Source organism: Sturnus vulgaris, chromosome 2, assembly GCF_052056855.1.
Source record: "Sturnus vulgaris isolate bStuVul1 chromosome 2, bStuVul1.hap1, whole genome shotgun sequence".
NCBI lineage: Eukaryota > Metazoa > Chordata > Aves > Passeriformes > Sturnidae > Sturnus > Sturnus vulgaris.
This window is the reverse complement of record NC_142244.1, coordinates 78650898-78673750: the sequence shown is the minus strand read 5'-3', so window position 1 is coordinate 78673750 and position 22853 is coordinate 78650898. Positions and strand designations below refer to the sequence as shown.

General features: G+C 38.4%; 1 protein-coding gene across 2 annotated transcripts in view; it reads left to right on the top strand.

Annotated features, from left to right (window-relative positions):
* ABCC4 (ATP binding cassette subfamily C member 4 (PEL blood group)) overlaps window positions 1-22853 on the top strand; it is a 141555-nt gene that overhangs the window by 83094 nt on the left and 35608 nt on the right. For both annotated transcript variants that reach the window (XM_014881347.2, XM_088159824.1), the window contains exons 21-25: window positions 11138-11288; window positions 11925-12044; window positions 15383-15493; window positions 16968-17068; window positions 19177-19368. In XM_014881347.2, the coding sequence (XP_014736833.1) occupies window positions 11138-11288; window positions 11925-12044; window positions 15383-15493; window positions 16968-17068; window positions 19177-19368 (675 nt within the window). The remainder of the gene's footprint in view (window positions 1-11137; window positions 11289-11924; window positions 12045-15382; window positions 15494-16967; window positions 17069-19176; window positions 19369-22853) is intronic.

Genomic DNA, 22853 nt, shown 5'->3' with positions numbered 1-22853 from the left:
ATAATGCAGTTTTTTTATTGGCCTTTTCTTCCTCTGTCCTTAAATGTCTTGGTCGTTAAATCTCAGTAGCCAATTAGTCTTGCTGATGGTGATCAGCAGTGGGAGATATTCTATGCCAATATTGCTATTCTTTATTTTGTACCTGTCATTGCATTCCTTTGAACAGAAGGGTCAGTATCTTGCATCATACAGACTGCATGTTTACTCAGATTGGTGGTGTGTGTAGAGGACAAATTGTGTGAAGTCTGGCATCACTGCTACTGGGTGGATTCCTGTTTATATATGGACCTTGGTTTTCCAGGAAAGGCTAAGGTCTGTTCTCACTGTAGTGGCTTTGTATCCCCAGCCTAAGTCTTTGCCTCGCCCCCTTTTCTTTTTTTTTTTTTTTTATTTTTTTTCTATTTATGTTCATTTGTAGAATTTTTATAAGAATAGGTATGCATGCAATTCTTCGTCAGTGTTAAGGCCGTAGAGATCACTAATGTAACAAAGCTAATTTGTGTAGGAACATCATGTATCTGCTTTAATACTTTAGGGTGTTTATTTACTTGGTATTAATAAAATTTGAAGATGCAACCCTTTATCTAACATGAGAAAGAAGGTTTTCTTGTTTTTCTTAACTAATTTCTTTTAGGTTTTTCACTTCTCCATCTATTTGGTAAAAGTAGATCATAGTTTTGTACTGGGCTCCTTTCATTTTCTCATTGAAATGTGGAATACAGGTGGTATGAATATAGTGCTCTGAAAAATAAAGCTAGTTTTCAGTTAGTGGAATTCTGTCTTCTCTTTATCTTTTTCTAGAGCATATGAGCATTTTGAGGTATAGTTTTTATCCTAATTTCTCTAACATTTGAGCAGATTGAGGTAGTTGTTCTTGAAGTATTTTGATGGTTGGAACCTGTAAATACAAAATTACAGGTTTCAATCATCTCATCTCCAAAAGGGCTTCTCTGTTTTCTTTTATCAGATTGCTTTCCATATATTTTCAGATAATAGAAAGCAGGATAGTTGTATGAAAGTCCAGTGATATTCCCCCTGTTCTCCGTGGTTTGGACATTTCCTTACTTTGGTTAAGGTGTAATTTGTAAAAGTTCCAGAAAGAGATTCTGTTCATTTGGGGCCGTTTATATCTGTTGGAAGGTATTTTCTCATTTGCTTTTCTTTGTGTGAAAGAAAGCAGAGAAATATTCTGTAAGTGCATTTATGTACGCAACTTATATTGTGCAGTTTTCTCCTTTTCTTTTTGGTCTTTGTGTATATACTACTGCTGTTCTCAGTGCCAGAGTGGGAATTTTTATTATTAATGTTTATAGGTATTGCCCTGACTTTTTGAGCATTATTGCAACTGTCATATCTGTGTCAGACTAGTGATTAGTTTTAAGATTTCTGAAAATCATTAACATTTCTAACACTTTACCGTGCTAGAAATACTTTGATTCTGCTGTCAGTCACAGAGTGTAACAATCCTGTTGCAAATGGTGATAAGTACAAATCTTCTAGATTGCCTTAAACTACTGATATACTATAGATAGGACAATGTCTGCTTACAAACAAATTAGGATTTCACTGTTTGGCAAAAGGATTGGAGATTCCACTTTTGATTCAAGAAGGAAGGAGAAACTTGGAGGCAATTTGAATTACTAAGCCATGTAGCTGACACATCTGTATGCATGTGCGTGTGTTAAATCATTATTCGTATTTATGCCCAAAACAAACATGTGAGACGAGGAATTATCTTTAGCAGAAATAGAGACTTTGTCTCACAGGAATATTCTGCCACGGATGTGCGTGCATCTGCACAATTTAAGAACTTTTTTCTTGCTGAAGCTGATACTGTAGCTACTTGGTGAACTCTGCAGCTGATTTGAAAATTCCAGACGAGTTTGTTCATCAAAAGGTAGAGGAGACTGCAGTGTGGGCAGGTCTGTACAACAAAAGATGAGAGTTCAGGTGGTAACTGAACGTCATAAATCTTTTTGTTGCATCTTTGTATTACATCTACATTATAGGACATTTTTGTATTCTTTTAAAAAAGTTGATTCATTTGGATTGTACTCCTGAAATACAAAAGTCTGTGTCTTTAGAAAGGCTTTTTCAAGAGCTTAATAATATCTGTTCTTGAACAGTGGAAGAATAGGATGCTGAGCTATTTCATTTTCTTCCACAATCACATGCCTAAATCATTTTCTTAATGGTTTTTGAAATCAGTTTAATGTTTAAATAAGCAGAGCTCTCTTGCTACGGACATCACTTGTATGCTAAAATGAAGGGTTTAGATCTTCTTATAAAACTGCTGGGTTTGGTACTTGATTCAGTTGCCTACCCTTCTGTCAAACTCAACATAGCACTTAGAAAAATAATTTTTCAATTTCCTCACTTATAGGCTGGATTTTGGGATCAGATCAAGCTTTACTGTCAGTTACTTACTTTCGTAAGTGTGCCTTTGTTGATGGTTTGTGATAAATAAATCTTCTGAAAAAATCTTCCTGATGGTTTGCTGCATATTTGTAACACATAAAGAATGAGCACCCACTTAGGACAGTAAATGATGTTTATTCTCGGCTGAGGAATTTTCTCTTTACACACTGGGTTGTGGACATGCATGGAACAGCTGGACTGGGTGAAACCTGCTGGTGGTGGAGTGGGGCTGGTGCTGGTTAGTTTAAATATGCTGAAAGCATCAGACCACTGTTCAGCTTTTTGGAGCTGAGTCACTAGCCATCATGAAGTACTGAGAAATTAAGAGTCAGGAGTTTATTTTGGATAGAAAAGTCGTATTTTACAGCCTTATCAAAGTGGCAAAGCTCTGAGGAAGTTAAAGGGAAAAACGCCAGGGACAGGTTAGAAAGCATTTTTTGGATATCTACTGTGAAAGAGTGTGACCTGAAGGATACAGAGGTGGTTTTATTTCTTAGGATACCTAATGCTGTTGTCCTTATTATTTTTCATAGTTTTCATTTAACTGGGGCAGAGAGGCTCTTGCGGTGTTTACAGAAATATGAGTTCTTCATTCCGCCTAAAAATAAATACATGAATAGTGTATTTCTAAATAGCAAGAACAATAAAATGCTTAAAAGCTTGTAGTTGCTGTAAGGCTGAAAAGCTGTATTACTGTGGAATTGATACTCTCTTTAACAGGAGAGCCCACAGTTTAAATGTAGCACAAAGCTTTTAAAGTTGACTCCTGGTGAAAGTTAGACTTGGCTGAGCAGAAAAGGTCATGCAGTTGAAAATGAGGTAAATGAGGTATTCTTGAGAGCTCAAAGACAAAGTTCACAAAACTGTGACATGTGGGCCGGCAGATCACAGTTTTGCTAATCATTTTAAAGAACTGCAAAAAAAAATGTGCACAGCATGGGTGAAAAGGTGATAACGTTATCAGTAGCTCAGAGGAATTCCTCACAGGAAGAGTGGACAGTGTTTCAGCAAGTTAATTAATGGACTAGACCATAAGAACGTGAACTAATGCCATCAGTGATCTGTCTAGGTCAGGGGTTTTTCTCCAGCAGTGGCAATAGGAGATGCTGTTTGTGGAGGGCATGAGCTACTTTCTGTGATCCTTTCCCCGTTTAGTACCCCAGCACTCACAGTTTTGTATTGGGGATGTCAGAAGGCCTAACTTCTCCCAGCTTAACTTCTCTCAGTCCTTTTACTATGCATTTTTTGCATAATTTTATATTGGCTGGTAAGATCTGCCTCTTACATCCTAATAGCCTGAGAACAGTAACATATTTTTTGAGGTTTTTTTATTCTCATTCTATGTATATGTTCTCGATAATTATCACAGAAATAAAATCTGCTTTCAAAATGTTTTTTAAGTGGGATAAAACTGAGACAAAGACCAGTGAATCATTGTCTGCTGGTAAAGTGCTAAATATACGAATAAAGAACAAAATGGGAAATACACCACTCGTAGCAGTACTAAGGAGTAAAATACCCATTGTTGAATCAAATGTTTTGATTTCATAAGGCTCTGTGCTCACTGGGGCTCTCTTGGGTTAATATAGCTGGGGAAACATTATGGAAATTACTTCTAAGAGGTAAAAGGGGAGCAGAAATTGTCAAGTCATTCTTTATTTTCCTTTTAAAATATCAGTTATTTGACAGCAAGAAACTGATAGGGGAGATGCAAAAATGCACTGGTCTGGAAATGTTGAAGCAAGTGCGACAGCCAGCAAAGTGACCACACTTGGCAATGGTGGTGAATATTGAAGGCACAACCCCTCTAAATTAATATTATGGAAAAGGGATGCTTTCTGCTACCTGAGGAGTGACTCTGGGAGTGTTGGGTGATGCCAGACATTTTTCTGTAGTGTTTCAGGCAGGTTCTGGCAAGAGCTGTCAAGAAAGCAAATGTATGTGTGCATGTTCTACACTCACTGATTAACACTGTTTCCTCAAGCTACCATGTAAAGTTGTGCTCAGCATGAGGTGTTCCACAGGAAGATAAAATATATTTTTCATGGTACAAAGACCAGTGTAGTTTATGTGAATAGTTCTTGTGTGGGACTTTCTCTACCTGGGGAAAAGCACAGTATAAGACTATAAGAACAGTATAAGAATATACCAAGGCCTATTCACAGGAGAAGTGACAAACAGCACTATTGAACAGCAAAAACATATTAACTTTTTGTAGCATTCGTACTGGGAGATCACAATAAAGTTATAACTAACTGCCTGTAACTTCAGGAAGAAGACCTCTCACTTAGATCCTCATTGCAAAGTTGTGTGCTGCCCAAATCATTGGGAGCACAGTTCTGTGCAGATGTTCTTAGGGGGCACAAGGTACAATAAACAAGGAGCACTTCAGAAAATCAAAGATTCTGCTCAAGATTTTGCTGCTTATAAATATAAAAATATATTGTCCACGGCCATTTACAAGAATGGCTATTGGCACTGTCATTTTGTGTATTTGTTTCCATATACAGTGGTTATGAGCAGGAGCTGCATGCCTCAGTAGAGGTGGTAGCTTTGGCTCTGATTAAAGCTTGTTTTTCCATGGAAAACCTGTATTAGCTGGAAGTAACTTACTACTGTGGCCAAAGAGCCCTGGCAAAAATCTTCTTACATGAGTGAAGATAGTTTATTATTAGAAAGAAAATAACCTCTATTACATTGTAGGAATGCAGTGTGGAGTTTTAAGGGATGAGTATTTCAAGTGTCTGTCAGAATCACCAAGTCCAGGGCTCGGTTATGTGTCTGCTTCTAAAGCATCATATCTGGAACATATATCAATGTATGGACTGTGATTTTTGAAAATTGCTGTTACAGTCAAGTTCTGCATGAAACAGTTAAGTCTCCTGGCCCAGGGTGCCAAGAGAACCTATTTCTATCCCTTCTTGTAAGGTAAGAGATTACTGATGATAGGATGCTGTTTGAATATGAGAGTGGTGGCAGTGCCAATGTATTAAGGAAAACACCCTTTTTATTATAAGGTCACTTGTTAAAGAACAATTGCACGCAGTTCGCCGTGACCTCAAACAAATATTAAGGCTTCTCACTTAATGACAAAATGCATGCCAAGTCAAATGAATGAGCATGTTGGTGGCACAGAAAACATTTGCCCTGAGGAGCTCAGTATATGCTTGTTCACTTGGAAAAACAGCAATTCAGAAGGACTGTCTTGTAGAGACGAGTACAAATAGGAGGTGCTAGCATTAGGGATGTGGTTGAAAATTTTGAATACATTTCTGTGATGTATCTGGCAGATATGTTCAGCCCTTTTGCAGTGACATATTGATTTAGCTAGGTAACCCCTTGTTGACTAATTGCAAATAGCAGGATTCAGAGGAGGAGGGAGTGCCTTGCAGGAGATAAGATGAAATTGCTCTTTTTGAAGCTTTTAGAGCTGGTAGTATTTAGTTCTTACTTTCTATGTTCAATTTATCTGAAATTATAATTTTGATTCCTTCTCCATCTGTATCTTTTTTCCCTTTCAGTGCATTGGTTGTTGTGGTCTTTAAATTCCAAATTTTCTCGTAGATGCACATTTTCCTAAAGCTGAATTAGCACTGATTGAGAGCTGTCATTACTGTCAAAGATTGCTGTCCTTGGTTGCTTTCGAAAAGGACGTTGTCAGAGATGTCGCTTAAATATTGTATGTCTCGTGTGTTCTCCTGTACTCATAAATCTTCATTGCATTTTTGCTGAAGACAAATGTGTTCCTGACAGTTTGATGCAAGCAATAGTATAAACAACTATATATACTTATTTTTAACCTGTTCCAAAAGAAAACCCATAAATTTTATTTAAAAAGTAGTTTAAAGACAAGACTACTTATCTCAACTCAGCTGCTTTAAGTGAGTAAAATGAAGTAGAATTGTTTAGGTGCTAGTTTCTCTTTGGATGTTTCCTGTGGCTTTTTGTAATAAAGGGGAAAAATGCAGAAAATCTGCACTGTGGTTCTGGGTGGAGCTGGCCTGGGTAAAGTGTTTATCACTCTGATCTTCTCATTGCAATGTCATCTTCCCAGGGAAACTTGTCTTCTGGTGTCCCAGTGTAACCAGCCACCTGTGCAGTCTTTCTTTTAACAGAGGTGCAGGTCAGTCAGTCCAGACAGTCTGGTTTGAAAAAGTCTGTTTGAAGAATAAAAAAGCATTGAAGGATAAAGAAAATGTCAGAACTGGATTAGGGATTGATTGTGCATGCAGTTGTTTGGCAGAGTCAACAAGGAAATAATTTCAGTCAGGGGTAGGGGAGAAGGAGGAGGAAGGATGATGCCAAGCAAGTATGAACAGAGTGGGGTTTTGTATTTTCTTGACCTGGCTTTACTTCAGACAGCACAGCCTGACTGAGAGTGCCCTGAGTTAATGCAGTGAAGGTTCAAACTGAAATCGAGGACTTGTGCCTTTGCTGTTATTAAATTAGTGTGGCTTTGTGGCAGTTCCGTGGGCTAGTATAATCCTTGGGAGTGTATATTGGGGCCCAAGGAGTAGCATTTAGGAATTGGAGCTGAGTAGGTGTACTTGGCTTCTGCTTAAGTGTTGGTAAAACCAATGCTGGAATGCTGCAGTTCTTGGATGGGATTTGACTGTAGATTCAGTCACCAAAATTTAGGCTTGATGTGCTTTAGGTGTTTTCTTTGCTGTAGTCAGAGGGCATCAAGTAAATGCAATTAGTGGATTGTAGCAAAGTATTCAACCATAGGGTCCTTAGGTATGCATATAAAGGTTAGATGAAGTTACCATGCTTAAGGACATGGTGTAGTGGTGGACTTGGCAGTGCTGCATTAAGGATTGGACTCTATGATCTTAGTGTCTAAACAATTTTACTATTCTGTTCGTCACTTTTTGCACTTCTAAACTAGGACAGGAGTTTCACTATGTAGGCCACATCTAGACTCCCACAATGAGGTTTCCAAGTTTCACATCCCATCCACTGGACTCCTCTCATTGATTAGAGATCCTACCAGGTCAACAACTGCAAGTCCAGAATAGTGTGGTTCCTGTGGTAGAAGGTCCTATACCATGTTTTTCTGTTCTGTGGTTGTGGTACCACAGAAATACCTGCTACTCCTAGATCAAGACCTGTTTGAGATAGAAACTCCAGAATATCACTCTCAGCACCTGTAAGAATAGTGGAGAAGTAGGTCATCAGATGATGAAGGGAAAGCATGTTTCACAAGTGAACGTGCTGATCAGAGCATTCATTTCCCCAGGGGGTTATAGTTGGGCATGCCTGATGCAGTAAAAGAGGAGATTTTTAAGGAAAAAAAAAGCCACAGTAAATGGAGTGACTGACCAAATAATGAGGAAAATCTCTCAGGACTCTTGTAAGCAAGAGGATAACTTCCAACAGAAACAAGATGTGCTTTTCTGTACTCTAGAGATAGACTGTATGCAGGCTGTGTGTGGGAGATCGATCTTTCTCCAGGGAAACGGAAGCAGGTTTGAAAGTGGACATTGGACACTATGTCTCCATTTGGAAGCACTGGTCTTCTCCTGAAACTATCCAGGTCTTTTTGGTCTTGGTAGCCAGTGCATCAGTTGTCTTTTATGCAAGGTAGCCTTGTTTCAAATACTGTGCAGATAGCTGTAAAATGTAGTTCATCAGCTCCTGTGATTTTGTTTTGGTTGCTTTTCTTCTTTTTTTTTTTTTTTTTTTTTTTCAGTTTGACTGTTACTTTCTAAACAGCCGTGCATTTTGAATGCTAAAATTAAGAAATACATTAAAAGGTGCTGGGTTTGTGGACCATATTTCTTTTATGTAAGAAAATCTCCAAATTTTGATGCAACTTCCCATTGTAAGCTGATTCTGCCATGAGAAGTCCAGCATGGTAACTCATGTTACCATTATTGTCAGCCTGCTGATTATCTTGGGTCCTGCAGCTTGCACACAGTGAATCTGGTAGAAGTTGGGGCAGTCTCCAGCTGCAAAGGTTGGTTGTCTCTTGTGAAATTCAGGAGCTAGAACCTTTGCCTTACCTCATGCAGTGGCTACATGATTACAGTCTGCAAATGGTTGTGTCTGGCTTTCAGACTACTTCATTAAGAGTTAATTTATATGCAAGTTTGGTTTTCAAAAAAAACAACACACATGACTGATCCACCCTATCATAAATTTTTATAATGATAAGGTGGTGCAGGCTCATCTAAAATTCCTTCCAAAGGCGGTGTCAGATTTTTACTTTAGTCATCCTAACCATCTTTTCCTTCCCTGTATTTCTGCCATAGCAAGGGTTTGTTTACATGAGCTGGATCTTAATAGTTTTACTCCCACTCCCACCCCCACTGGCACTTTGCAACATACTGTTGATTATCATCACTAAAACTTTAGTTTGGCTTCTTTATTTTTTTATTAAGAAGCATTTGTTTTCCTCAGAATTCTTTTCCTTGAAGCATTTTCCTCAACATTTGACTTCAGATTTGTGGCTGATGTTATGAGGAGACTGTGTACTTCAGAAACAGCTTTTTTGTGACTGTCTAGGAAGTGAGGAGGGAGAAGGCAGCAGGTGTATAAAGCAGATTCCCAGAGTGAGTTTGGAACAGGAAGGGAGGAATAGACTTGAGTCTCTGCTGATAAGGATGGAGGTGAGGGAACCTTTAGAAACTAGCTGGCATGTGGATGGCTGGCAGGCTTGGCAGAGATAATGAGCATTACTGAGAAAGTGGAGATATGGACAGGAGAAAATTTGTAGGAGGTCAGGAATCTTTATGTCCTTTCTCCTCACCCCATGATAAAAAGGAAGTATGTTTACAGGGTTCTGAAGAATGCCAGAGGAGTAGAAGGTAGAGAAGGGCTGATGGCAGTGCTGGTGAGGAGCCAGGATGCTTTGTTTTGCTTGGTGCTGACACAGCCATGTGCATAATTGATCCAGGTGAAAGAAACACTGTGCACTCTCATTGCCACCTTACCTCCCCCTGATGAAATCTAGGTAAAATGTTTATGATCTGCTGTGTGTATCTGGAAGGTCAAACAACATGATGCTATCAACACCTTAACCCACTGATGAGCAGAGTAGTGGTAATGCAACTTCCTCCAGAACTCCTTTCCCATGCCTACCTTTTAGAAATTTTCCTTAATAGAGTTATGAGACCCTAAAATGTGCTTTCAGGATCTATGAGATGGGGGCTATTATGCTGATAAACCTTTTATGAACTAAGACCTCTAAGCCTACAGCTGACTCATGCACTTGTAATGTGTAAGGTGTGTGGTTTACTCTTTGGTCAGGTCAAATTAGGGTAAAGTCAGAGAAGCCTGAAGGAAAAAAAAGCAAATTTAGGGGTAAGGGTTGTACTTGGTTTTGGCTTTAGTGTGCTACCAGAAGTGCAGCAGGAAATGCAATGTTTCATAGACACTTCTGCTGAAAGTGTTTGAAAACCCAGGTAGCTCTCTGGGTTTTCATCCGTAGCTGTTGTGTTGCTTATGTGTGCACTGAGTTGGAAAAGTTGAAGGGACCAGAAGCATTTTTGCTGCAATACATGCATTTCTGGCACCCAGTGGTTGCTAGCACATTTTGGAATGTAAAAATCATGCAGCCACAAAATTCAGCTGTAATCCACTTCTGTGTGTGTTGTATGTGATGATGAAGAAGGTGGCTGCTCTACAGTCATAAAATGAAAATTTTTTAGAAAAGATTGTAATTTCTAAGGAATATGTTAATGAGAATAATAGAGGAATTTAATCTTGAGCTAGGATTTCAGTTGTCTGGTTTTGGTACAGTATGGGTTTATCTTTGTGTGGGTTGGAGTTTTTTCCCCCCTTTTTAAGTAGCAAATGGGCACACCCTAATTACAGTATACCAGGATTCCTGCCATACATTCAGAGCTGGGTTCTGAAAGATATTTGTGTGCAGATGATGATTTTGACTGTGTATTCAAACTGAAAGTTTGATGGAAGATTTGAAGACATCTGAAGGAAATGGGGGATTTAATTCAGAAAGCTGGGCCAGAATCCTCTGTCCTAAGCAACAAAGTTTTCCTTGTTATATCTAGTTTCCTAAGAGTGAAGTCAGGTTTACCTCAGCTGTTACATCAAACTCTAGTAAACCTGGTAGAACCACCCTTTTGTGACACTTCCTGCAGTGTGTAACATTTTCTTCTTATTTGTAGCATTTCACAATGCAGTCGTTTGAGAAGAGAAAGCCCACGTTTTCCCATTCTGGTTTTCCTTTCTAAATGGTACAGTGTTGTGTTTAGGAAAACATTGCAAGCCTATGTTGAAAGTTTCTCTTCCAACTGTCAAGTCTTTCAACTCAAGTTGAAAGCCAGTTTTTCACCAGTTTCTTTTTAGCAGGAGTGAAAAAACATATCCTTGATTCACCAAGTAGCTAGGGTCCGTTAAAGATTAGTTGTCCATTACATTGATAATTTATTACTTTATTATAGCAGTCACAAAATAGTCTATAAAGAAAGGCACTAATTTTCAGTCCACCAGCTTTTTAAAGACATATTTTAAAGAACGAATAATGTGGAAGAAAACCATGAACTGCAAAAATAGTCAATTTAGGTATTACTGTAAATTTTTCAAGTTGCATAAAAATAGATGTTGCTCATATGTTATACAATGCATCTGCTCTTGAATGTGGTAGTTATGTTTAAATATTTAAGTATTTCAATGGTGTTAAATAGTTTTATACTTGTTCTAAATTAAATTCTTCTGGCAAAGAGTTTTTTATTTTGTTTCTATTGTACTCCAGACTCTCCTACAGATTTTTGGTGTGGTGGCTGTGGCTGTGGCAGTGATTCCTTGGATACTCATCCCCTTAATTCCACTATTTATTCTTTTCATTTTTCTTCGACGATATTTCTTAGACACTTCAAGAGATATTAAACGTCTAGAATCCACAAGTATGTAGTTTGGCGGGACTTAATGTTAGTTTGAACCCTACTTATTATTCTATGAAATGCTAGTATTTTATAGACAGTCCATCAAAGATTTTTTTTTCTTTTGCTATGCAAATAACTTCCTTATTGCCTTCATTCTCAACTAGTGAATTACATGCTTAACTCCTGTTTTGCATAATGATAAATCTAGGGTATGTCAGTTAACTGTCTGTAAGTAAAGCTAGTTAAGAACATGCTAAGCTGCTGGTCTTTGGGACCTTGCATGCATATACTAATGGTATTTCTGACCTTATCTGACTCCTGTGCCTGACTTTAGCTTGACTATGATATGGAATATTAAGCATTATGAATAACAAACATGGGTGCCTAATGCCATTAACAAAGCTCAGAGAATTTCTTCAGTGACAGCTGTTGTTAAAAATGTAAGACATTTTTGTATAAATTAATCTGCCTGGCTGTCTGATTCTAATGAGTAAGAGGACAGTAGTTAAAGATATTGCATATTTATTCTAAAAAGATGCAGTAGAGTAGTTTGTATGGTTAAATATAAAGTGGTAGGATTAAAGATTAGTGTGGTACAAAAAGAATTAAATGTTGTCCTTCAGCTATTGTTAAGTTATCTCTCATTTCCCTTTGTAGCTCGAAGTCCAGTGTTCTCCCACTTGTCGTCATCCCTCCAGGGGCTTTGGACTATTCGGGCTTTGAAAGCAGAGGAAAGATTTCAAAAATTATTTGATGCACACCAAGACCTCCACTCAGGTTTGTGATGAGCTGATGTGAAAAATCAAATACTTTGCACTGTAGGAGGGAAATATCTTATGCCCTCAGCGACATGTATATAACGTGCATTAGAATCAGTAGGAGCTGTGCATTTGTCTCTTTAGGGTAAAATTCCTGTATTAGAACAAAAACAGTATCTGTCTAGATTTAGAGAGTTTACTTTGGGCTGTAATATAATTTAGAATACCCAAGCATATATTTTAACAATGTATAAGATAAACATTTGAAAGTATGCCTGATAAGAATACTTAAAGAATAATTTTTAACACTTCCCTGGATTCCAACTTTAAGAAAAGGGAAGAGGAAAGGGGAGGGCGGAGAGAGATGTGGAGGAAACAAGCCATATTACACAGCATTTGATACTAAGGAGTACATTAGGAATGGACAGATAATGTTAGTATAAATAATATTGGAAAAGCTTAAATCTTAACTTACTTTTTTACTTTGAGCAGCTTTCAAGGCTTAAATTTAAAATATGGAGCTAATATAATTGGAAGGTGTGAAATATTGGTATTCTGCAAGCATAAGTAATACAATTCAGGTTTGCACTGTGATTCTTTGACTTCTGTTATTTAAATGTTCTCTATTACAATGTTCTTCAACATATAGCAGAATGCGAGTTTACCGTTCTGTGTTTGTTAGGTAAGATTTAATTTCCTCTGTTGTAAGACATACAAGTATATTTGATGGTTGTGTTGTAATTTATAGATTTACAAAGTTTCAGACAAGACCAATTGATCCTTTCTGAAGTACAGTTTATCCCAGGTTATAGCATTGTACACACTGATCATGTTGAGCCCAGTGACTTGTGACTGGTGTAGTGTATCTTCCAGGGAGGCAACTCTAGCTTTGAATTTCCCATTTCTTAATATGTTATAGTTGCTAGTTATCTGACCAAATCAACATTACAGCACCTGATAGTGAGGGAAGACAAAACTGTGGTTTAGTTTTATATTAAAATACATCTTTAGGCAATATACTGTATATAGAAGTTTCACTATACAAAGAGGACCATGACATTTAAGAGAAATACTTTTCTATGTTTAAAGGTCAGATCCAGGGAACATAGAAACACTTTCATTTTTTAGTCAGTTTTGTGCATCTCCCTAAAAAACCTGTAAATAATACCCCTCCTGGGAAGATCATGAACCTGTTTTTGAGGTCAGGCTTCAGTGCTTATAATCACACTCCTCTGTATATCTACACACTTCATCTTGGTGTCTTTCACACCCAGGCGTTTGGGGTACACCAGCTGGCTTAAAGTATGTGTGGTTTTTAGTCCTCGTAGGAAATATGTGCCTGGACAGCAAAGGAGGCCAACATCATCTGGGCTGTATTAACAGGAGCATAGCCAGGGGAAGCAGGGAAGTGATTATCCCCCTCCACCCTTGTTGGCCCACACTGGGAGTACTGCATCCGGCTGTGGACCCCAGAACTGGGAAACATTCTAATAAACTGCAGCAAGCTCCCTGGAGGGACCACTGAGATAGTTAGGGTATCCAGAGGAGATATTTCCTTGTGGTGGAGGTAACTGGGCTTGTTCAGTTCACAGAGGATTTAATAGCTGCCTTCCAGTACCTGCAAGGATGTTGCCATAAATAGAGGTTCCTCACCATGGTACATAGTGGTAGAAGCAACAAACATGGGTATAAGTTCTAACCTGAATTCAAGGAAAAATTATTTCACTGTGAGCACAGTCAAGCAGGGGCAAAGATTGCCCAGAGGTGCAGGCTTCATCTGTGTCAATTTTCAAGACTGGAACTACATAAAAACATGGAGCAATGTGGTCTGACCTATGACCTGACTGTGCTTGAGCAGGAGGCTGAATTAGAGATTTCCTGAAGTTGTTTTCACCCTGAATAGTTCTTCAATAGTAAATGAAAGCAAGCAGCAGTAGCTGATGTAAGAGAATATGTTTCATACCAGATCACAAAGTTGGGAGTTCTTGGCTTTTAAGTCTCCTGAAGTTAAATTCTTTCCTGCATTGCAGAAGGCTCTCCCAGCCATCGATGGTTTTGTTCAGTACTTTTGGCTGGAGTATTATCTTCCTCTCTATTTAGGCCTGAGCCTAGGACTCAGGACACTTGCTCTGAACCCTTTTGAGGGATGCCTATGAATGGAGTATGAAATAAATTTTAGATGAAAAACATCTGAAAGGCTGACGTTTGACCAAGTTTCCTTCCTGCCAGTGCCTGTCTCTACAGTGAGTCATCAGACCCTGATGAGTCTTTATTAGTTCCTGTGACTGTCAGATTCCTTTCTTTGTGCACAATGACCTCTGTTGCATAGGGAGGTTGCAAAATGAGCCATCTCAAGCTGGCAGTTTAACGTGCCTCCCTAGACAGTTAGGATCAGTGGAGCAAAAGCTCCATAATCTGGCTATCCAAGATGATCAGGCTTAAAAAGCATACTTACCTCCTCTCTACTTACAAAAGGGAGATTTTTTTTTTAGTCTGAATTTTTCCCAGTGCTGGGCTAAGGAACACTGAACAGTTGAAACTGCAGTGATCTTAAGCAGGGGGTAATGGCAAGCAAGACAGAAGGGATTGGAATGGTGACCTTCTGCTGTGACTTGGTAGCACCTGGAACAATTCCTCTGAGTGCATCCACGCTTTATTATGGCTACTTTGCTTCTGGTTTTGGCCCTGGATTTAAACACTTTGCCTTCTGTATTGCAGTGTCTTTTGGTGCTGTCCCTTGTATTTTGTACTGTAGCATATCTGCCTGGGATGGAACTTAGCACCAAATTGTCAACACCTGAGTGTGAGTGCAGAGTGGAGATGTCCACCTGCAAGCTTCCCCAAAAGTCAAAAAGTGCATCTAATCATCTGAATAGCTCTGTATAGCTGCAATGGATGTATTGAGTAGCTCCTACAGGAGCTTAACCAGGTGCAGCTTCCTTCTAAAAACTTGGCTCTGACAGTTGTGTTGTGATGTATTCTAGCTAAAAGTCTGTAGACTCTAGCCCACCTACAGTAAATGCAGATATACTTCTGCTTTTTGCATAAGACTCTTGGGTCCACTAGACTTGAGAAGAGGCTTCCATTGAAAATAAGTGGACCATGCTTTGAGCCTTGACTGTTTTTCTTTCTCTTCCTATTGTGGTTGCTACTGGTGTGAAAACTAAATTAGACAATTTCAGGAAAACTGGTCAGTATCCTGGTCATTGTCATCCGTGCAGACATGCACTTGAAGATGGCAATGTTTGGGGGTTTTTTGACAGCTTGTATTAGTAACATGAATTAATTTAGTAATAATTATACAGCTTAGTTTTCTAATAATCCACTGGTTTTATGTCGTTGTAAAATTCACTTTAGAGGCCTGGTTTCTCTTCTTGACGACCTCAAGGTGGTTTGCTGTGCGTCTGGATGCCATCTGTGCCATTTTTGTTATAGTGGTTGCTTTTGGTTCCCTGCTTCTCGCCAAGAGTAAGTACAGATGTTAGAAGAAATTCACCCAGTAATTACCATGTATAGTAACGCCTAATTCTTTTTCATATGTTGCTGTTTCTAATTGTTTAAAGGCTGTAATTTAGTTAAATATTTCTTTCTAGATCATGATCTCTTCCTTAGTCTAGGGCATTGGGGCTGTATCTGCTTTCCTGCAAATACGTCTTTGGGGCTGAGGTGTACATCTGTCATCATCCCCAGGTGTGCAAACAAACGTGCACTTCTGTAGTCTTCACTTCTGAAATTCTGGCTTTCAGAGCAATAATAAGAAATAAATCTTCTTCTTTTTCCCTACCTTTGTCTTTCTCTTCTGGGCCTACAGGGCTTTGCTTTTAATACTGAAACACCCATGGAGCTGCCTCTTAACGACGTTTTTCCTTTCTGCACGTGGCACAGTAGGTCAAAAGGCAAGCTAAAGTTCCTAGGGATACTCTTCTCATATCTTGGATCAGTGGGATAGGCCAGTTCCAGAAAGAAAATTGCCTCATAATAATACCTTTTATGTTCACTGTCACTCATGAACTGTCATTAGTATATGCATCATCCAGGATGTAATTGGGTTAGATGTACTAGAATGAGATAGTCATCTAAAACATGAAGGAAGAAGTAATTATCTTGGACATGAAAATTAGTGCTAATTTGCTGTTTTTGTTTCTTTTCTTTTGCTTTGGATTAAGTTTTGTATGTGCACGTGTATTTTAAAATTTGAACACTCTGTGCTGCACAACTCTGCAAATTTTGACCTAGGTTTGATGTCAGTAGAATGCAAAAAGACAAGTCAAAACAATGGTCCTGAATCTTTCCTTGCCTCTGGATAAAGAGTAATTCTCTTGAAGTCAATAGGACTATGTTAGGATAAAGTTCAAGTAAGTCAGAGGACAATCGTGCTTAATATTGAGGCAGACAGAATACATTTATTTTGTGAGAGTAGACCCACCAAACACAGTAAAGGCTTTTATAAACAGGGCAAGAAATATTCTGTCCTCTTCCTTTATCTGATGGCTTATAAGAGTACAAAGTTGATGTAAATGTTCATAACTAATTTTGAAACAATGTTGCACAAATTTTTTGCTTATATTTACGGCGTTATGTAATTTCCATAGAAAAAAAAGTGAAGAGTAAACTAATGCTCAGCCAGACAGGGATACCTAACAATCTATGTAAGTATGGTCTTGAGACTGAACCTCAGTTTTTAGATAAACACCAGTCCAAGGAGAATTTGGATTATCTTGTCAAAATGTTTCCAAAACGTACCCCAAAAATTTAACAAGTGGCTGTTCTGCCTGGAGCTACTCCTTGCACAGATAGCAAGTAGCACATAACCAAATATAATTCTGGCTGTGATGCATCCACCATGTAAGAGAACTCATGAAACCTCATGAAAGAGAACTTAACTGAGATTTTGTGTAATTACAATGTACCTATTCGAGTCTCATTTTCCTTTCTTCTGCAGCTCTGAATGCGGGGCAGGTTGGTTTGGCACTTTCCTATTCAATCACCCTCATGGGAACATTCCAGTGGGGTGTTAGACAGAGTGCTGAAGTTGAAAACCTGGTAATGTTTATTTCTTCCTTTTCCCCCTCTTGGTTCCTTTCATGGTCGTGACATGAAGCCTTAAGGATGAGATTCTTCTTAATTAACTTAGGATATTAATACCTTAGCAGGCAATTGAAGCACCACTCTGAAGTCATAAAGAAAAATAATTTATTTTAGGTTATAATTTGTCTGACTGATTTCGAATGTTTGTTGAGATGAACTGTGTCCAGGGATTGTCCTCCATTCATAGTTTTACAATCTCCCTTTACAGCAGAAAGGAGACTGTCTAGTTACAGTGTAGACAATTGCATTTCGACTTGCTAAAGTTGCAATAAATTAATCCCTTCCTATAAGGAAGATTTTAAATTATGTTTTTGTATTTAGTATTTATAATTTATTGTTATTTATTATTGCATTTTAAAATTTTATTTATATCCCTCATGGCATTTTTAGAGTCCTGTTATTCTATTGCAAAGGCTTATAACTTTTTAATTCATTCTAAGTTAACACAAATGCAGAAGTATTTGTTTATATTCAGCTGAGAAGGTTGTGTGTTTTCCAAAATATATAATATAAAATGCCTTTGACCAATTCAGAATATTTACTAGCATGTTCTAATTTGCCTGTCTACTTTCTTAAGATAATACATAAGAAAAATAGATTGTAAAATCGTGCTATACATAAACCTGGGATTTTTTCTGTTGTGTTGACAACTCAGGTTACTTGTAATTACAGTTTGCTGTACATAGTCTAGGAAATACGTGTAGTCCTTTTGTAGAAGTTACAAAGCCATTCTTAATGAGTTAATAATAAATAGCAGTAATAATAATGATGATAACGAAGTTAGACTTTTTTTGCTGCCACATTGCTTTTTCAGTGCATTTTTCACACACCAGTAAACTGGTGGTGACAGATTTTCTGAGAAATGGGAAAAAAGCTTTCAGTTTTTTTCATCCATTGGAAGTGTCTGTGGGGTGTCACATGTACTGAGTTGCTTTCTTCAAGGCTGTGACTCAGAAATACCTTGGAAGAGAAAGGCCATTCACTAATCTGGCTTTGATGTGAAATGCTAATCATTTTATGGAACTATCATTAGCATCAACTTCTTTGATAGGTGGGCATCCACCAAAAATCCCTTGTTATTAAAAGGTGACTACACCTGGAGAAGGCAAGAGCATTTCATCTCAATTCTGTTGCTAGCTGGTCAAGGGAAGTGATGGTCACATTCAGTGGTGGTGCACCCTTGTTTTCAGTGCTGTGTGCAGTTTTGGGCAGCACAATACAAGCTATTGGAGAGTGTCCAGAGGAGGGTCATGAGGATGGTGAAGGATCTGGAGGGAAAGCCTTACGAACAGTGGCTGAGGTCACTTGGGCTGTTCAGCCTGTATAAAAGAAAAGTGAAGGGAAACCTCATTGCAGTTACAGCTTCCTTGTGGGGGGAAGGAGAGTGGCAGGCACTGGTCTCTTCTCTCTGGTGACAGTGACAGGACCCAAGGGAATGGCCTCAAGTTGTGTCAGGGGAGGTTTACATTGGATACTAGAAAAAGATTCTTCACCCAAAGGATGGTTGAGTACTGGAACAGGACAGTGGACATGGCATCAAGTCTGCCAGAGTTCCAGAAGCATTTGGAACATGCTCTCAGACACATGGTGTGATTTTTTTGGGATTGTCCTGTTCAGCATGAGGAGTTCAATTCATTCATGTGTCTGCCTGTAGTTCATTTGGCAGTTTCATTTCTTGCTTTATCTTTTCCAACACACAATGGGTTGGTGTCATCTTAGTCAAGACTGACAGAACAACTCTTTTTGCTAAATTTTCTTAAAACTTATGGCACCTATTTGGGTTTGTAATTAATCCTACTTATGCTTATGAATGGCTTTATGTATAATGATAGATCTGGATCTGTAGTAGGACATGAGATCCATTCTTTCCACTTTTTTACTTGTGTAAAGAAAGCCTAGAACGGCACCAAATGCTCTTACCTCTGTTTATAAGAAAAACTATAGAGTAATTTGCATTGAATCTCTATGGTAAAAATACACACACGTATTTATATGCATGCAGTGTTTGCAGTGTATGCCATAGGATGAAGTTCATGTATGTATGTCTTCTTTCCTTCCCTTAGATGATATCAGTGGAAAGAGTGATGGAGTACACAGAACTTGAAAAAGAAGCTCCTTGGGAGACCAACAAACATCCACCACCAGAATGGCCTAACGAAGGAATGATAGCATTTGAGAATGTTAACTTCACTTATAGTCTAGATGGACCATTGGTTTTAAGACATTTGTCTGTTTTAATTAAACCAAAAGAAAAGGTATGTATATGGCTGTCTTGGATATTCACAGAAATTAAGCAAAGATGATGAGTTGACAATAAGCTGTGTGCTAGAAATGCATTATAAAATACTTGGACGTTAGGAAAATAGTAAGTGTTCTTTTAAAAAATAAGCTTTAGTTATATTTAACAACAAAAGTTACAGTCTATTTATTTCCTGTAAGTGTGACATAAATTTGTCTGGGAACATGATATTTCAGTCTGTCAAAACAAAGGATTAAACATACCTGAAAATTTCCTTTAAAAAAAAATCCGAGATTCTTCAGAAAGTGGCAGACATTGAAAATAGCAGAATATTTGTTCAAATCCAAAGCAAATGGAGCTGCATTAAGAAATTGGGGATTCACCAGAGGGAACATTATTGAAATCAAGTATGTCAACGGACAAGGTGAGCAAAACCAGTAGAAAATAAGGAATGTGTTCATGTCCTTGCACCGAGCCCGAAATGGAAGATAGAAGAAAGAAGTACAAATCAGTTGCATAACTTCAGAATGTGGGATTTTATTTCAGTTCCTTTTGGCTACCAATCCAATTAACTCTTGTCATTAATTAGATTGGTAGCCAAAAGACACACAAATATAAAACTCTTTCTCCTCTGCAAATTTGACTCCTCCTCCCCAATTTTGACGCTCTCCCTGTTGAAAGAGTGCTGCAGGGGATGTGTCCCCCACAGACAAAATTAAATGGAGCCCTGAAGTGTTAATTTGTGCTGTGCTACATTTCAAATGCAGGTGTACTTTTTTGATTAGCAGTTCTTCCCTAGGAGGCTGGTTCAACTCGACAATCCTTGCCCTTGCCTCCTTTTTAACATGCTTTTCCATTCAATTCCAAACCTGTTCATTTCCTCAAGTGGCCCTTTTAATAATATGCATGTTACAAAAATTCAACTGGACTTTGCTACATTGAGGTGATTTCCTGGAATTAGCTATGAATGAGTTAAAAATGGTATCTTGAGAAGAAGAGCCATGTGGGCTGTCTCCTTAGCTGTTACATGTCTCTCCAATATAGACATGAAGTTCTCAGTATTTCTCAGTGAGAGACAGGAATAAAATTAAAAACGGAAGCAAGAGATACTAGCAATGCATGACTCAGTCCTTGGTGGGGGCAGGAAAGGGAGGGATGACTGGGGGTATTTATTTTTGCTGAGCAGTTATGCTGTGGTTTCGTCATCCTGAATTTGCCTAGCTTGAAACTATTGCCAAGAACTTTGTGTCTGCTTTCTATGATGTTTTGCACAATACTGCAGTAGGCTGCCACTGTGTAAAACAAATCTCCCATGCATCTCTCCTCCTTATTTTGGTTTTAATTATGGAGAAGCATTTTCTTCAGAAGCAGGTTTCCAGAACTGTTGGGGATTCTGCCCATACTGCTGTCACTGAGAGCTCTTTTGCCTGTTCAGGCCACTGGCTTATAGAGACTTCTGGAGGCTGCAGTGCCACTGGCAGCAGTAATGAGTTTAAGCTTCTGCTGTGCTTGTAGTTTTTCTTGTAGCCACCTCAGGGCCCAGTTTGGGAAGGTCTGGGTGCAGTAAGAATGAAGGAGGTGATTGCTAGCAAATCACTCACAGGTTAAGGTCTCTTTTGGTCTGTTCACCTCAGCATTCAGCATTTCCCTACAGTCAAAGCAGGCTGGGAAGGACCCTGTGCTTTAAACGACTTTGCTGAAGTAGTGTGGTGTGGCAGAGACACACCAGGGAGATGCACACTGCTGTGCCAGTAGCTGGCAGTGATTAACCTCCTCTGCCTCTATTGCTGCAGCAGGCTGGGGAAGGGTAGCATGTGTAGCATTGGGTTTAATGCGCCACTGTCTTTGTTTCAGGGAGCTCATGAATGCTTATTGGCTAACATATTGTTAAATGCACCTTTTCCTGACAGCTTCTGCATCTGTGGGGCTACATGAAAAAGTTAGGAAGGTGCACATGCAGATTTATGGCATGGCAGCTGTGTTCCCACAACGTACCATGAAAGGGAGGTTGCCTGAGGAATAACAATGTCACAGGCAGTTTCAGTGGAGTAGCTGACATGCTGTAAATCTCACATTTTTTGTGCAGCTCTGCTGTGAAGTACAAGTGACACTTGAGTAATGATGAGCCCAGCATAGCAAGTGTACTTTGTGTGCACATGGCTTGTATCGTGTGGCTCCTGATAGGTGGCACTTCCATTTGCAGACTGGTGCTGTATTCCATTTTCTTCCCTTTGCAGACTGGTTGCACAGCCACTGGCTGTGAGTGTGGGCCTCTGAAGAATAAAATGTATTAAAAAAATGGATAATGTGTATACTGAGAGCTGCTTCAAATTCCTGTCAGTTTTCAGCAGCCTGTAGTCAATTGGACCAAAGATGCAAATAGATTCTTCTAAATGTTGAAGAGCATAGTCCTTTCATTTGCTGCCAAGCTGAAAGTGGGATTTTGACAATATGCAGAGCAGCTGCATTTTTATTTTAAGTATCAGTGTATTTTTTAATATTTTTTTTCATTATATCCTTGATACAATACTTTATATTGACATTTGCAGAGGAACAATTGAACTTTCATTTTCACAACTCTGGTTGTCTGTGTTCTCTATTCAGCATTTTCTTTCTGAGCTGTACTTCATCTATTCAGAACTACTTTTCCATTGTTTCACTGATATAATTTAGAGTAGTAGACATTTTATCATTTATTGTAACACATTTACTTAAATTAGTCTGTTTAATAATAAGCACTGTAAAAATGTTAATTAGTTGATATACAATAGTACAGTAATGAATGGTTGGGTGAAATTGTTGAATCCGAATGTAGAAATAGAAAATACCTCTTAGATTATGCAGCATAAGTTGCTCCTTGAAGTGTACTTTTTTAGTGTGTTGTGTATTTTTTATCAAATGTGGGCACTACAGTTTTTCTTTTAACTTAGTGTCTCTGACTGAAAGTTTCTCCTTGCACTTTGATGCAGTTTCCTGTGCTGAATTTCATTTCAGCAGTCATTGCTGCATGCATGTGAGTCTCAGGCAGTGGGTAATTGCCCTCTGGTGTCTGTACGTATACTCATGAAGGTTTTCATCTTTCTTCCTCCTTTCTGCACCCCAATCACTTCACCAAGCCATATTATACATGTTTAATCCTCATAAATCCTTCCCCATGAAATCAGTATCTTCAACCCATATTAATTTTCTATTGCACACTTCTGAACTTTTTCCAGTGTGCTGATTGGTTTGTTTTTTGTTTTTTGGGGGTTTTTTTTGTTTGTTTTGGTTTTTTTTGTGGTTTTGTTTGTTTGTTTGTTTGTTTGTGGTTTTTTTGGGGGGGGTTGGTGTTTTTTGTTTTTGTTTTTATATTTTTTTTTAAATTTTTTTTTTCATTTCTTTTTTTTTTGGAAATGTAGGGATTAGAACAGAATGCAGGAAATAACAAATTCTGCCAGATAAGATCTGTGTAGAGGGTTACACCCTTTATTTTCTCTGATGCAGTTCATTGCTGTACACTGT